General features: G+C 29.6%; 1 protein-coding gene across 1 annotated transcript in view; it reads right to left on the bottom strand.

Moving 5' to 3' along the window:
* Positions 1–6,676: 6,676 nt before the first annotated feature.
* Positions 6,677–14,097, bottom strand: part of Hat1 (histone acetyltransferase 1) — a 41,384-nt gene continuing 33,963 nt past the window's right edge. The window contains exons 6-11 of the mRNA XM_067282420.1: positions 13,671–13,827; positions 13,492–13,596; positions 13,321–13,427; positions 13,104–13,255; positions 7,034–7,150; positions 6,677–6,958 (exon numbers count right to left, since the gene is read on the bottom strand). Coding sequence (XP_067138521.1) covers positions 6,779–6,958; positions 7,034–7,150; positions 13,104–13,255; positions 13,321–13,427; positions 13,492–13,596; positions 13,671–13,827 — 818 coding nt within the window. The 3' untranslated portion in view covers positions 6,677–6,778. The remainder of the gene's footprint in view (positions 6,959–7,033; positions 7,151–13,103; positions 13,256–13,320; positions 13,428–13,491; positions 13,597–13,670; positions 13,828–14,097) is intronic.

Raw genomic sequence — 14,097 nt, 5'->3', positions numbered from 1 at the left:
AGGCAAGTGCTATGTGCTACCTGTCGCAGTAATGGCGTAACGGGGCATCTATTTGGCGCTATATCATTGTCGCAGTAATTCAGTGAATATAATATATATATTTTTTAAAATTATATTCCCTTTTTTGTAAGAATTATAGTTATTTTGTTAAATTTTTTGTCAATAGATTGCGCTACGTGTAACTCAAAATTGAATGTAAATAAATATTGATTTATAGAAATGCAATCGATATTTTGGGGTGGGATGTACGACATTAGAAATATTGAACGTAGCTACCGAGTTTCGTAGCAATTGGTCGAACGGCCTAGGAGTGTATAGCGAACAAACATCCTCATTTATATATATTTACAAGTAATGTTTAATTTATATAATTCGTTTTTTACGCAAAGGCAGTTTTTACATGTTATCTTTAAAACTTGATTAGTTTGTTCGTCGTTAAGACACTTGTATTATATTCATAGAATAGAAATAAATTTCCATACGAATATAAACCATTTTAAAACGGTTTCTATTCGAAATTGTTTATTCTTATAAGGTATTTGTGATTACGTGTTTGGCTTATGGCCTAAAACCGTTCTATTAAAAAAAAATTATTTTTGTGAATTTAGCAGTTTTATTCTTAGATAATTACTGATATAAATTCAGAAAAAAGACATTTCGTTAATCTTTATTTAATTTTATATCCTATTCGATTCTAAATAAACATCAATCCAGATTTAGAAAGTGCGTATCGAATTCGAAACTCCCGATCAGAATATATAGAATTATTCTAAATTGTACTATTACAAAACATTTAAAAATTCCTATAAAAGGGTTTCATCGCGTATTTTTAAAAATAAAGACGAAAGTCGAAGGAGTATCCAACAAATAAAGGTCTGTTGTAAGTGCGCGCTTGTCTTTCTGGAACGTTTTCATCAATTGTGAATGGTTTTTTATTTTTCTTTATTTAAAAAAAAAAATTATTCTAAATTATTTAAATCTGGCATTGTTTCCTTTTGTAGTTGTCCAAACGAATATCGCCTCTGTGATATTATCATCATCTAAAGCCCGAAGGACATCAAATTTCTCGCAACGCCATAGAAACAAAATACAACGGCGACTTCCATTTCCGAAAGAGAAAGCCGCGGTCTAAACCTTCCGTTGACCAGGTTTATAAAAATTCCAAAGCCAGTTTCTTACAGTTGTTTAAAGCTGGATTTAAGTTTTTACGTATAGCGTGAACAAAACAAAGTCAATTTGACGTCATATCACGCTATACGAAGCTTTGGGTAGCGTGGACATAATGTCATTTTGCTGCACGCGAGAATTTAAAATCGAGGTCACGGACAAACGTTCTTGCAATGCGCTTTCTTGTTATGCGTGATTTTAACGAGTTTAAACCGCTGAGGACGTCTACAACCATTTTCTGAAACCACCCAATATTTTTGCACCATCGAACACCTATCTCTCCCTCCTTCAAATGATAACTGAATAAATCTAGCTCATCTCTTGACATGACGATGTGCATGATTATTAGTACTGGCAACAAAACTGGTTTTCAATTAACCGCGGTTTTTAGCGAAAATCGATTTGGAACGGGCAGGGAAATCATCATTAACACGGTATCGCTGTGTTTACTTGTAGCTGGCAGTAAAGTATGTTTGGATTTAAGATGAAACCGCATAACATTAATGATTACGTCCCGCAGTTACTCTCGTTTACATAAGATGGTTATAATTAAACTGACCCTATTCAGAGCCGCTGGAACCGGTTCTAATAGATTGTGTCGATGAAACTTGGTGCTTCAACACAATTACTGTACTGTACCTCGGCCGAAAGCGAGCTTAACGCAATGTTTTGTCAATATTCCCACCGAAATGCTTTGTGCAACAATCGATCGCGCCAAATTACGCTTCCAATATGTAACTGATTCGGTTGACTCGAATAATGAATACGTGGTGTAAAATAACGTTTGCTTTACTGACTTACGGTTTTTGTTCTTATAGCGCCAATTTTCGCCTAGTGGCAAATATTTAAACTAATTTTTGTTTCCCGGAAATTAATATATAGTACCTGCTATTCACATGTGGAATAAATTTAATCGACACATGTCCATTAGAACTGGCTCCTGAGGACTCAATGGGGTCAGTTTAATTATAACCACGCAAAAACAAACATTTTTTAATTTGGTTAATAATGTTAGTTGTACAGTACATTGATTAAAAAATATTTGGATTTCCATTAAATTAGAAAAAATGCAAATTACTTTGGATGTAAAATAATGAAAATCTGAAGTAATCCTCCATGTTGGATGAATCTCTTTCGTTTATTCTAGAGCTTGGAGTTCGGAGCACTAGGAGTAATTTTCAGAGAAAATTACGTATGAAAAGTCAATTTTCTGACAGAATTTCAGAAATAAAGTATCTTTATTTTTTCGTATTTATTAATAAATTGTAAAAAGATTTCTCGTTTATAAAAATTCCGTTATATTTTAACATTTAACTAGTTGAAGATACTGCATTCGAAAAATCATTTATGTCAAAGAATGATTTTTATAATTCGTACACTGGTGGTTTTCAACCCGATGCTGCAATAACAGTTCAGGAGTTCCACGAAATATAATGCTGAACAGTGCCTTATTACATGTATTATTAAAGGTATATGAAAAGTACAAAAACTACATTGATAAAGTAGAAGTATCATAAGAAAAATTACAAGTTGGATGTCACTATTAGAAAGTTTGAAAGATACTGTTGTATACAAATGTTTCCTACGTTATTATTTTGGCAATTAGGAGAGAATAGGTGAATTGAAGAAAAATGTTTCAATTAACTTAACTAATGAAACTGCCTTTAGCAGGCTTTTTACACTCAATGATTTTCACAAAATTTTCAGCTGCCTTCAACTTTCAATTGCAGTTTTTACTTTCAGATGTGTGCTGATAGCCATTTTGGAATTAAGACACGAGTTTATTTCATTTCTTTTTAATTATCAAGTTCTATAATGCAAATTCTGATTAAAGACCGATTCACGTTATTGCGATTTCAATTAGAAATTATAATGCTATCTAAAACCGTTTCCAGAGTGGAATAAATCCTGTTACACTCCCAAATTTCAATTCCTTAATTAATTGCTTTTGCTTACAATTTTAATGATTTTAGCAGAAATTAATTTTTTCTTTACTACTTCTGAATAGTTAGTTTTTAACAACGCAAATGGTATATACAGTGTAGTAGGTAACTCATGTTAAAAACAATAATTTATAGGCTGAATTGTGCCAGATATTAAGAGATAAGACAAGATAGTAAAGTGAAGTTAATGATAAACAAAATACAAATGCATGTAGTACCTAAAGAAACTAGTAATTGTAAATCTGAGCATGAGCCAATCATCAGACAATTTCTCAGATGGCATTGATCTTTAGAAAAATGAATGAATATATATTTTTAGATATTTTCAACTTCCTAACAGCTGTATCTCTAACAGTAAGAGGTTATCTCCTAGATTATTTTCATGACTGTATTACTATTTTTGGGCACTACTAAATACAAAAACAAAAATACATCTATACAAGGTATATAGTTCTCTGTTTAATATTTAGTGTATGAGATAGTTATAAAACAATCTAAAAAAATATGATTTTTGATACCATCTGTCAAATTTTTTTACTAATAAGGCATTAAAATTATTAGAAAGGGAAGACAAGATTACAAGTTATAAATAAATAAATTTATATTAATAACAATGATATTTTTATTTGACAAGTCTGTTGTCTAGCCTTATAAAATGTAAACTTCATAAATTAAGATTAACTTAAGGCAATTACAAGTTTAATAATGATTTATATAAATATATTTTAAAAATTCTATTATATATGTGGGAATCCGTGGTGGGTAGTTTCTTGGTTCACCTGTAGCAAAGTCAGACCCGTTAGGCCCGCCCACGGGGTCACTGGATGGGATCAGATAAAGTTGAATTTTCCTTGGAAGCACAAGATCTTCCTGACAATCCTGTCGATCTTCCAAGAACTGTCTAAGAGTTTCTGACGCAAGCCAAAAAGCGTTTGGCTCACGAGTTAATTTCCTCACTTTCTGTCCAAGGGGGACAACTTATGGATTCCCAATAAAATGCACAGCATATATTCAGTTAAACATCGAATCTAGTTAAATAATCAACAAAAAAATTAATAGGAATCTTAAAAAGGAAGACGAGCACAACCAAACTGGTTTAAATCAAGTTCGACTACTAACTAACATTTAAGTTTGATGTGAGAGTGTGTTTACATTTGTCTAAGCATAATACCTCTTTCAGGTTAAGATGATCCAAGTTTGTTAAAATAACAGTGGCATAAAGGTGACAGCGTTGTTGAGGGAGTTCGGGAGACTGGAGGCAGTCGGAATTTTTGGAGAGCGACCTTGAAACTGGGATGCTAGCCCCCTTATATCTATCGACCTCTTCCAATCAGGTGGTTGCCTTTTATCCATATGATAAGATATTCATCATGACTAGTTGACAGATGTTTGTCAAAATGGGCGATAAGATCTCAATATTGCCCTGGGAAGTTGATAGTGAAAAAGGGAAGCTTAATTTCCCTTTTTCTCATCTTTTCTCACCAAACAAAAATATGTCGTTTTTAATGCAAAAATATTTCAGTTTGTGCATTATTTAATAAATTTATTCCCTGTCTCCAGAATCTCACATATATACATATATTTAACATTGCATTTAAAATACGTGTATAAATATTTTTGGATATTTTAACTATAAATCATATTTCTTCAATCATAAGAATTAAAAAATTGATTTCCACATTGTCTTTTTTTATGGAGAATACACTTTTTGTATTAAGTTTTGTTGAATAACAGTTAGAAAAAGAATACAAATGCCATGAAATGGATAAATCTGTCAGCTCATTTCTAAGCTCTTCTGTACTTAAAATTTGTTTTATGCTGCATCACAATCCCATCTTAAAGGAATTTTAAATGTCAAATGCTTTAAATTAACACATTATTGGCAAAGCTCATCTGAACTGATGTGACTACCAAGTGGTAGAGCCAAAAACATCTATTATTGGTATGTAAAGTTAGATTATTATTCAGGATTGTTGTTTTAGACTGCAAATGTAAGATATGTCTCTATTTCAAATACGTAAAAATGGATAAAATAATGCATTTTAGAGTCAGGGAAATACAAAGTCTGATTGAAAAGTAATGAGACCAATTTTATTACAAATCAATTATTCAAAACTTACATTTTACTTTGCTAATTCCCTTCAAAATAAATCTGTTCTGACATAATTCACTTATTTCATTTTTTCCATGCCTCATACCATCCCTTGAAATAATTTCCATCAAACTGTTGCTTTTTGGAAGTTCTTGATGGTTATCAAGAACTTCCAAAAAGCAACAGTTCAAAATGACTGACTTCTAATTGTCATTTGTCAATCTTGAAGAACTAGAAATTCTCCCATCAAGCATGATTGAATACTTTTTTCAACAAAGTCATTGTCAATCTATTTTGCTTAAGTTGAGCTTGAAGTTGTGATGCTGTTTCTGCAGCCCTTGACAAAGCTATTCCTTCTTGATATTGCTCAAGTTAGTTTTCACAGCCTTGAGGGGTCTCTGTTGTTTTTAATCTTTTAGATATAGAATTTACCTGACCAATCTTACTCTTATGGTTTAATCTAGGTTTTTTTCCTTCTTTGACAAAATAACAAGTCTTTTTAATTCCATGTTAATAAAACAAAGATGAATTGTACATATGTTAGTTAGATGAGCAATAACACTTTGTAAATAAAAGACTCATTAGACCATTACTTCCAATTGAATGATAGAGCATCATGTGGTCACTGAAAAGATTTTTTTAAAAATTTGTTACAGAAGTGACATAATACTGCTATCTTTTTTTAAAGTTTAAATTCAATGAAGTAAGTTTAAAATACATCATTTGCCAAAATATTTAAAAATGCAACTTAAGGAAAATTTCACCCTCAAGCACAAACTAAATGAGGTCACTGACGTCACTGCAACGTAAGTATGATCACCCAGCCAAAATCGATAAAACATTTATTCTAAAGCTAATATTTCCATAAAATAAGTAGCCTATACTTTCCATCAGAACATAAAATGAATATAACTAAAATTTCATCTGGATTGGACAAAAATTGCAGGCGTTATAAGGAATTCACACACACACAACAGCTTTTATATTATTAGTGACAGTCCATGCACATTCAACATTATCACCCAATGCAGAAGTTGAAAGATGCCCTGATCTTAATCCACCCTTTACTAATCCATTCTTCCTTCTGAAAACCTTTTATGTCAATGAACATGACACAACTTCACCACCACTTTATGCAATTTTTAATGCAGCATAAGTTTCAGTTGCTCTCTTTTGAAATTTCATATAAAATTCACCAAATATCATTGTTTAATACTTTTCTCCATCCTTCTGTAGAGCCATTACTCATAACATATGCACAACAAATCTTCAGTAAGGATTACACAACTGACTTATGTAAATGAATGTTAGGGTTGTCATAATGCATAATACAAATTCAGTCTCATTACTTTTTAATCAATCAGCCTCGTATGCACACCATTTAAGTATATTGTATAATTTCAACAGAATGTTAACTAATAGAACTAAATACTGCATTTTATAATCATATTTTAATGAATAAAATGAATTCAACTTTGCAAGAAATAACTGTTTTAATATTAAAACTACATTAAACTAATTTATGTACACAATTTATTTTTATGATTTATGTACAAATGGGTAGTCAAATGTCTAGTTAGTTGGTTAAATCTGAACTGGCTAACCTCTCCAAAATGTGTCTGTATTCTGCTTCCAGTTCTCTATATTGATGTTCCAATTGCTCAATTCTTTGCTCCCTACTTGTGCACTGAAGTGTGGCATTAAATTCACTAGCATTCAGAGTTTTTTGGAGTTTGGCCAGATCTGACTTTTGTCGCTAAAATATGAAAAAAAATTTTTTTTTTTAAATTAAAAACCTTGAAAATTTTAATTCCTAGAATAATTTTCTTACCTGATATGGAGAATTTAATCTCTTTTTGATTTCTAATCGATAAGCTTTATATTCTTCTTCATTATTAGTATTTGTGATATGCAGCCGAAGAATCTCATACACTCTTCTTGCCTGTTTCTGTAACAAAAATATTAATAAATTCTTTAATAAAATACTAATGAAAATATAAGATTTATGTTTTGATAATAAGATAAAAATACAATTAACATTATATTTTCTACAAAAATTAAATTTATTTGAAATTAATATTAATACAACAAATATACCTTTATTGCATCTAATTGTTTTCATTCCCATTCTCTACAATGTGTGTCCCAGTGAAAAGATGACTGGTTCTATCTCCAAGTTTCTCTGAGTCAACAAATGTGTTATATAACAACACATTTTAGCTAAAAATTTTAAGACATTGGCATGCCTGATTCATGAGGTATGACATAACATGTGATAATATCTTTTGTACTTTTGTAGAAACCTGATAATGGAGCAATGCACTAACATTAAATTTTGTTTTAAATTTGGCAAAACTGCTACTAAAAATATTTGAAATGATTTGAACTGTTTATGGCAGTAAAACAATGAGTCACAAGAATGTTTTCAAGAGATTTGCCAGATTCTGTGATGGCAGGAAGCACATTAAAGATAATTCAAAGCAGAGAATATCAAAAACAACTAAAAACAAAGAAAATGTGCAAAAAGTGGCTGAAATTCTTCAAACTGATTGCTGTACATCTGTGAGACTCATTGGGAAGCTTACTGGTATTCTTAATACTACTATCCATTCTAACAAAGGATTTAAACAAGCAGAAGGTCTGTGAATGATTTATGCCTCACTTGTTGACAATAAACCAAAAATGTCCTGTAAGGAACTGAGTCCGAACGTTATTTTTATTTTATTATTATTTCCGTTTTATTATCTTTTGTTTGGGGTTTATGTTTATTTAGGACGAAGGTTCCCCACCACTCTCTTGTTAGTAATGAAAAATGAAGATAAAACAACTCACGGAGAAATAAGCGCCATAGGAAACATCTTGCGCACTTGCGCTGCCCGGCGGAAGTAACAGTCCGCAGAAAAAAAAATGGAGGGGGGAGTCCCCACAATCACTAGTAGAGAAATACTTGATAAACCGTCTTAAACATCCCAGAAAATTATGATAAATATTTTGTAAACGGTTTATAAGCTTTGTGGGAAACTTAAAGCTGCCAGAACAGAAAGTTAATGTTAGCAACTAAGTATGTAAATAAGAGGAGTAACCCAGCTCAAGTGTGACGTCACCTCACAGTATAAAACCCGTACGTTAACCGAAGAAGGAGAGGTGATTTCCAAACCGAGGTGAATTCCAAATCGAGGTGAGTGTGAGAGCGAGGTTAATTCGAAAGCGAAGTATTTTCTGATAGAAGTCCAGATTGATAATTGGACGATCCAAGGTGTTAAAGAGGAGTTCGATTGACGATTGAGAATCGAAAGGATTGAGGAAATAGTTTCTTCGTATAGTGAGGTGACGGATAGACGTTTAATTAGTAAGAGATTTTGTTCATAGTTTCTAAGTATTTGATTTGTCGAATTTCAAAGGGGAATTACTATTAAGTTAAGCTAAGTAGCTAAGTTTATTGTCAGGTTGACTTGTTGATTTTCATTAATAAATTTTGTTTGGAATTATTGATATTTGTACGTAGTACGTTCTAGTTGCTAATTAAATATATTTGAACTTTTGATCTGACTTGATATTTGTCATTATTATTACTAATTTTTCGGTGCACGCTTAAAAGCCCAGGCCTGGCAAACTAATCTCGAATCCACGTAAAGTACCCGTTAGGTTAACGGAAGTTTCACCGACCGTAATTATAGTCGGTTTCCTAAGCTACTAAAAAAATAGTACTTTACAGTCCCAAAACAGAGCACTGCAGACATGCAAAAAAGTGCAACTGTGGATCCAGAATACTTATCAAACATAATGTGATGAGACATGGTGTTTCAATATGAGTCATCAACCAAGTGCCAGAATGCAGAATGCAAAACAGAGATCACAAGAAAGAATACAAAAAAAAATTGCAAATCAAAACATTGTTTACTGTTTTTTATTCCAAAGGCACATTATTCATCACAAATACATTCTTCAAGACCAGACAGTAGATGGTAAATACTATTTGGGTGTTTTGTATTGTTTGTGAGCCAAAATTTTGTGAAAGCTACTTAAATTCTGCAAGTAAGGCTCATGGTTGTTTTTTGTATGATAATGCACTGACTCACAGTGCAAAGATAGTACACAATTTTTTTGGCCAAAGAAAGCATTATGGTGCTTGAACATCTGCCCTATTCTCCTGATTTAGCTCCTTTAATTTAGCTGATTTTTGGTTATTTCTGAAATTAAAGTTGGTCATGAAAGGAGCATATCACATTTCAATTCAGAACATCCAAAATGGTGTGACAAAATTTCTGCAGACAATTCTGGTGAAGACTTTAAAGACTGCTTCAAACAGTTTTACAATAATTTCCTTATGACTCAATACACTGCTTCGAGCAGTGTATTGAGTCATAAGGAAATTATTTTGAATAATCAATAATAAAAACAAATCATAAAATACGTCTTGTATTTTATTTGACATCAGTCACTTTTTCACTGGGACACACTACATATTGTTCCTTATTTCTCTGATAACTAAATCAATTTGAATTTTTAATTTATCTTATATTTCACAGCTAAGTTATTTTAGAATTTCACCAACCATTTTGTATATTTGCTTTGAATATTTTCCATACATTCAATTTTTATTTAAAGAAATATTTTTAAAATGTTTCTATCGTCTAATTTCGTTACTTTGGCTATTCTGTGTGTGTAACTGCTAAATTTGTCCTTTAAATTTGTTTTTATCTGAAATAATTTTCACTACTGTTGATTAAAACTGAATGAAAGAGTTACTAACAAATAATTTTACGACATTATTCATTTCATTTTGACTGAGGAATGGCTTTGCCAGTTGACTTTTTCACTGCTATTTTATTATTGTATCTTAGTAGAAGTGGAATTAAAAATTCACACCAAAAGTTGTATAATCTCTGGATAAATCCAGATAAATCTTTTATCCAGAGATTATTATTTTAACTTAATACATCAAATTATTTTTTAGATTATTTTTTATTAAACTAACTGTCTCTAAATTTAAACTAAATAAAAAACTATCTAATTTTTTATAAATTTCTTACTTCCTAAAAGCTATCCAATATTTTCTTTACTATAACCTGTTCCATTATTTAATTTTTGCTTACAGTATATCTTACATTCATTTTCTGGAAGCCAAGGTCGAATGATCACCCTTCTGGTACTATTGAAAAGGAATCTGATGAATTTTAGACTCACATGGACAACAGTGAACATACCTAATAAAGTTTAGTGACAGTAAAAACTGCCACCAAGGTTCGATCAGGCTTGTCCACTTAATAGTCCAGTACCATATTTTGAGATTATTATAGTCTTCATTTCTATAATAGCCAAATATATGTATGGAATAACTTTTGTACTTTGTATCCTACTTAGAAAATATATAAATTTGTATGTTTGTGTACATGAAAATAATAAATAAATCTCTAAAAAAAGCCATTTCATGTAGTTAGCTTTTCAAAAAATCCATTCCATAGTTTTCAATTTCAAAAATTAGAATTAAATTTCTGATCAATTCCACTATTTTCATTTTTATTCCTTATTATTTATTTATTTTTTTTAATTATATTTTCAAACTTTTATTGATATTTATTTTCTATGTAGTTTTCATATTTCTTAATTTCTTTGTTTTGTTTTCTTTATTTTCTTTTTTAATAGTTTTATTTCTTCTTTGTGATTTTGCTCTTTAAGCAAAGGAATCTCATAGTACTTTTTTTTTTCTATTTTGACTTTAGTGATGGTTAAATTCATTATTCCAATAGTATTTTCTCTATCTTTGTAAATAATTTTTATAGAGATATTGTTAGCTAAGAACACAAGCTTTCTGTAACTTTTAACATTCAGATAATTTGGGATTAATCAGTTAAAATTTTAATATGCTATGTATAACTTGTTTGGCAATTAAGTCATTTTTATTTTGAAAACATTTAAAAGCAGTTTAGATTTCTAAAAATTAATGTTTAATTAAATATAAAGTTTAACATTAACAGCAATTAAAACTGTAGTACATTTGAAATTCAAAAGGCAACTGTTTAAACTCATACTAATACAAAATTATTTATATAAAAAATATTCTGATTAATCTAAACATTTCAAAGATATGACCTAATTTGCAATTTTAAATCTGCTTTATAGTTGGTTTAAGTATTAGAAGATACATGTTTATATTTAGTTTCTGACAACTACTTTAGTAACAGTCACATTTTCCTTGGTTCATATTGCATTATGAATTTATATTTCAAAATAATATAGTAGATATGCTAGATAGAATAGAAAGAAAATATGGAATATGACAATTATTTACAGAGACAATTTATAAAAATTAGAGTATTTAGAAATTGTATAAATTCTCAATTTATTTAATTACCAATAACATATGATAATGATGAATTTGTCATTAAAATCCAATATATTTTGAACTGCATTTTTCTTCACATACATAATACTAAACCCAAATTCTATCTAAACAAGTAAAAGAAAACTGATGTAACAACATATGTAATTAGCCCTTTCCTTGACTGGGCAATACACACTAGAGAGGCATGATTTACAAGTGGAACAGCATAGACTTAAACAAAGTTCTCTTAGGCTTATTGTAATCTTCTTAGTTATGCATATGATCTCCAGTAGATGATGTTAAAAATTTAATGTATTTTTATGGAAAAATCGTTTCCTGAAAATTCTTGAAAATGGAATTAGATAAAACCAAACAGTTTATTGCATTAGGATCATATTTGATTCTTCTATTAACACATGGTTCAAAAGTTTGAAAATCAAATTCATTAATTTTCTACAAATACAGTTTAACTTGTTTATAACGTCATCCATGGGACCGGCAATTTTTTGACGTTATAACCGAGTGTCGTTATCTGCAAAGTCTATTATTATCATAATAAATTTATTATTATATGTATAAAAATGCAAACTACATGTTTTAAATCAACTTTATTTACATTATTATGTCGAAGTTTACATCAATGTAATTAAAAATTTCAAAAATTTCCTTTTATAAGAAATTTCTATTTGTCATAAGTTTCAATAATGGCAGAACTTCCAGTTTTGAGAATAATATCGAATCAAAAGGCAACAAAAGGTTAAACTAATGTATGCCAATTAAAAATAATTCAATTATTTCTTTATAAACTATTTAATGTAATGTTATATTAAAAATAATAGAATATTTAACAATTTAGCATAAAGTAATTTAAAAATGAGTACATAATAACCGATCGTCACGTCATTAAAAATGTAGCAAACCTCACCCCATCGAAGTCAGGTGGGGAGAGTACCACCCACAGTCGTTCTAGAAAGTGGACTCTGACCCTAGGTCTAAACACGTAGTATTTTCATTGTGGAATAAAATTTGTAAATTTGGGAGTGCTTCAAATATGACGTTAAAACAGGGTTTTATGTCGTTACAAGCGGGATTTTTAACATTATCTAGTATAGTAAAAGTCGTGGGACCGATAAAAATTTGACGTTACATAAGGGTTGTCGTTACATCCGATGACGTTATAACCAAGTTAGACTGTATTGTAGAAATTTTTTAGAAAATTAATGAACTTGATTTTCAAATTTCTGAATCATGTATTAATAGAAGAATCAAATACTATAGAATTCTAATACAATAAACTGTTTGATTTTATCTAATTCCATTTTCCAGAATTTTCCCATAGAAATAGCATTAAATTTTTAACACCATCTACTGGAGATTGCATGCATAACCAAGATGATTACAATTAACCTTAACTCTAATATCAACAAGTGTTCATATACAAGCAAGTTAGACTCATACTAAATGTATTAAGGCTAAAGTAAGTTTCTTATTTAGTCTATATTTCAATTATTACTTAAGTTTAAACAATCAACCCTAAGTGTCAGCAATAAATAATGACAATTTATATATAAATTACCTTAGTTAATTTCAGTTTCTCTTGTGCTTCCAATTTCATTTCTTCACTGAATCCCTTACGCAGATTTTCTTGACTATAACTTGTAAGTTTCAAACAATTTTTAGCATCTACAAAATCTCTCAATCTAGTGAAATTATCAGATGGATCTTCAACTACAAATAAAAATACATGTTAAAATAATTACATTATAAATTATGTAATTCTAAAAATTTCTTACCTGTAATATCAAACACTAAAGCATCTTGAATATACCAATTATAAATGGTTTGAAGTAATTCTGCTCCCAGACTTTTCTTTTGGAAAGGTGGAAGAATCATCATCTGACTAAATTCAAATCATTAGATTTTTGCATTTACATTTATATAATTACTATTAATCATATATCTACCTTATTCGTGGCCTTGTTTTGTTAGGATAGGCATAATACCTATAAACAGTAGTATATCCAACAAACCAATATATAGGCTTACCATCTATTACCTTCTTTTCATATCTAAAAATATAATTTCCCCATTTAGATTTAATTAAATGAAATACATAATATATATCCAAAAATAACATATTTACATCACAAAAAAATCCCATTTGTCATCATCTACTTCAATATAAGAAGCAGCATCAACAAACCACAAAAGAAATGTCTGCATACGTTCATGATATTCCCGGAATCCTGTCACATCTATGTTGCATTTAAAGATTTCATAACATTTTTTAACTGAACCATCTGTAATAAGGAATTGTATTTAAGCATACATTTTCTCCTTTTCATATAATCACATTAAATTTGTACAAATCATATATTTAGATTTTATTTTAAAAACTTTTAAACACATCAATTATTTGTAATTTTTTGAAAGTATACTTGAACACAATTAAAAGAATATTCTCAGACTATTAAATATGACTGAATATTTGTAAAAAAGGAAAAAGTTCATAAAAACAAACAACATAAATTTGTAAATAAAAATCTAAACAAAAAATATAAAAAGTTTTA

Source organism: Centruroides vittatus, unplaced genomic scaffold (genome assembly GCF_030686945.1).
Source record: "Centruroides vittatus isolate TY-2023 unplaced genomic scaffold, ASM3068694v2 contig_955, whole genome shotgun sequence".
In the NCBI taxonomy this organism is placed as follows: domain Eukaryota; kingdom Metazoa; phylum Arthropoda; class Arachnida; order Scorpiones; family Buthidae; genus Centruroides; species Centruroides vittatus.
This window is presented reverse-complemented; position numbering and strand designations above follow the sequence as displayed.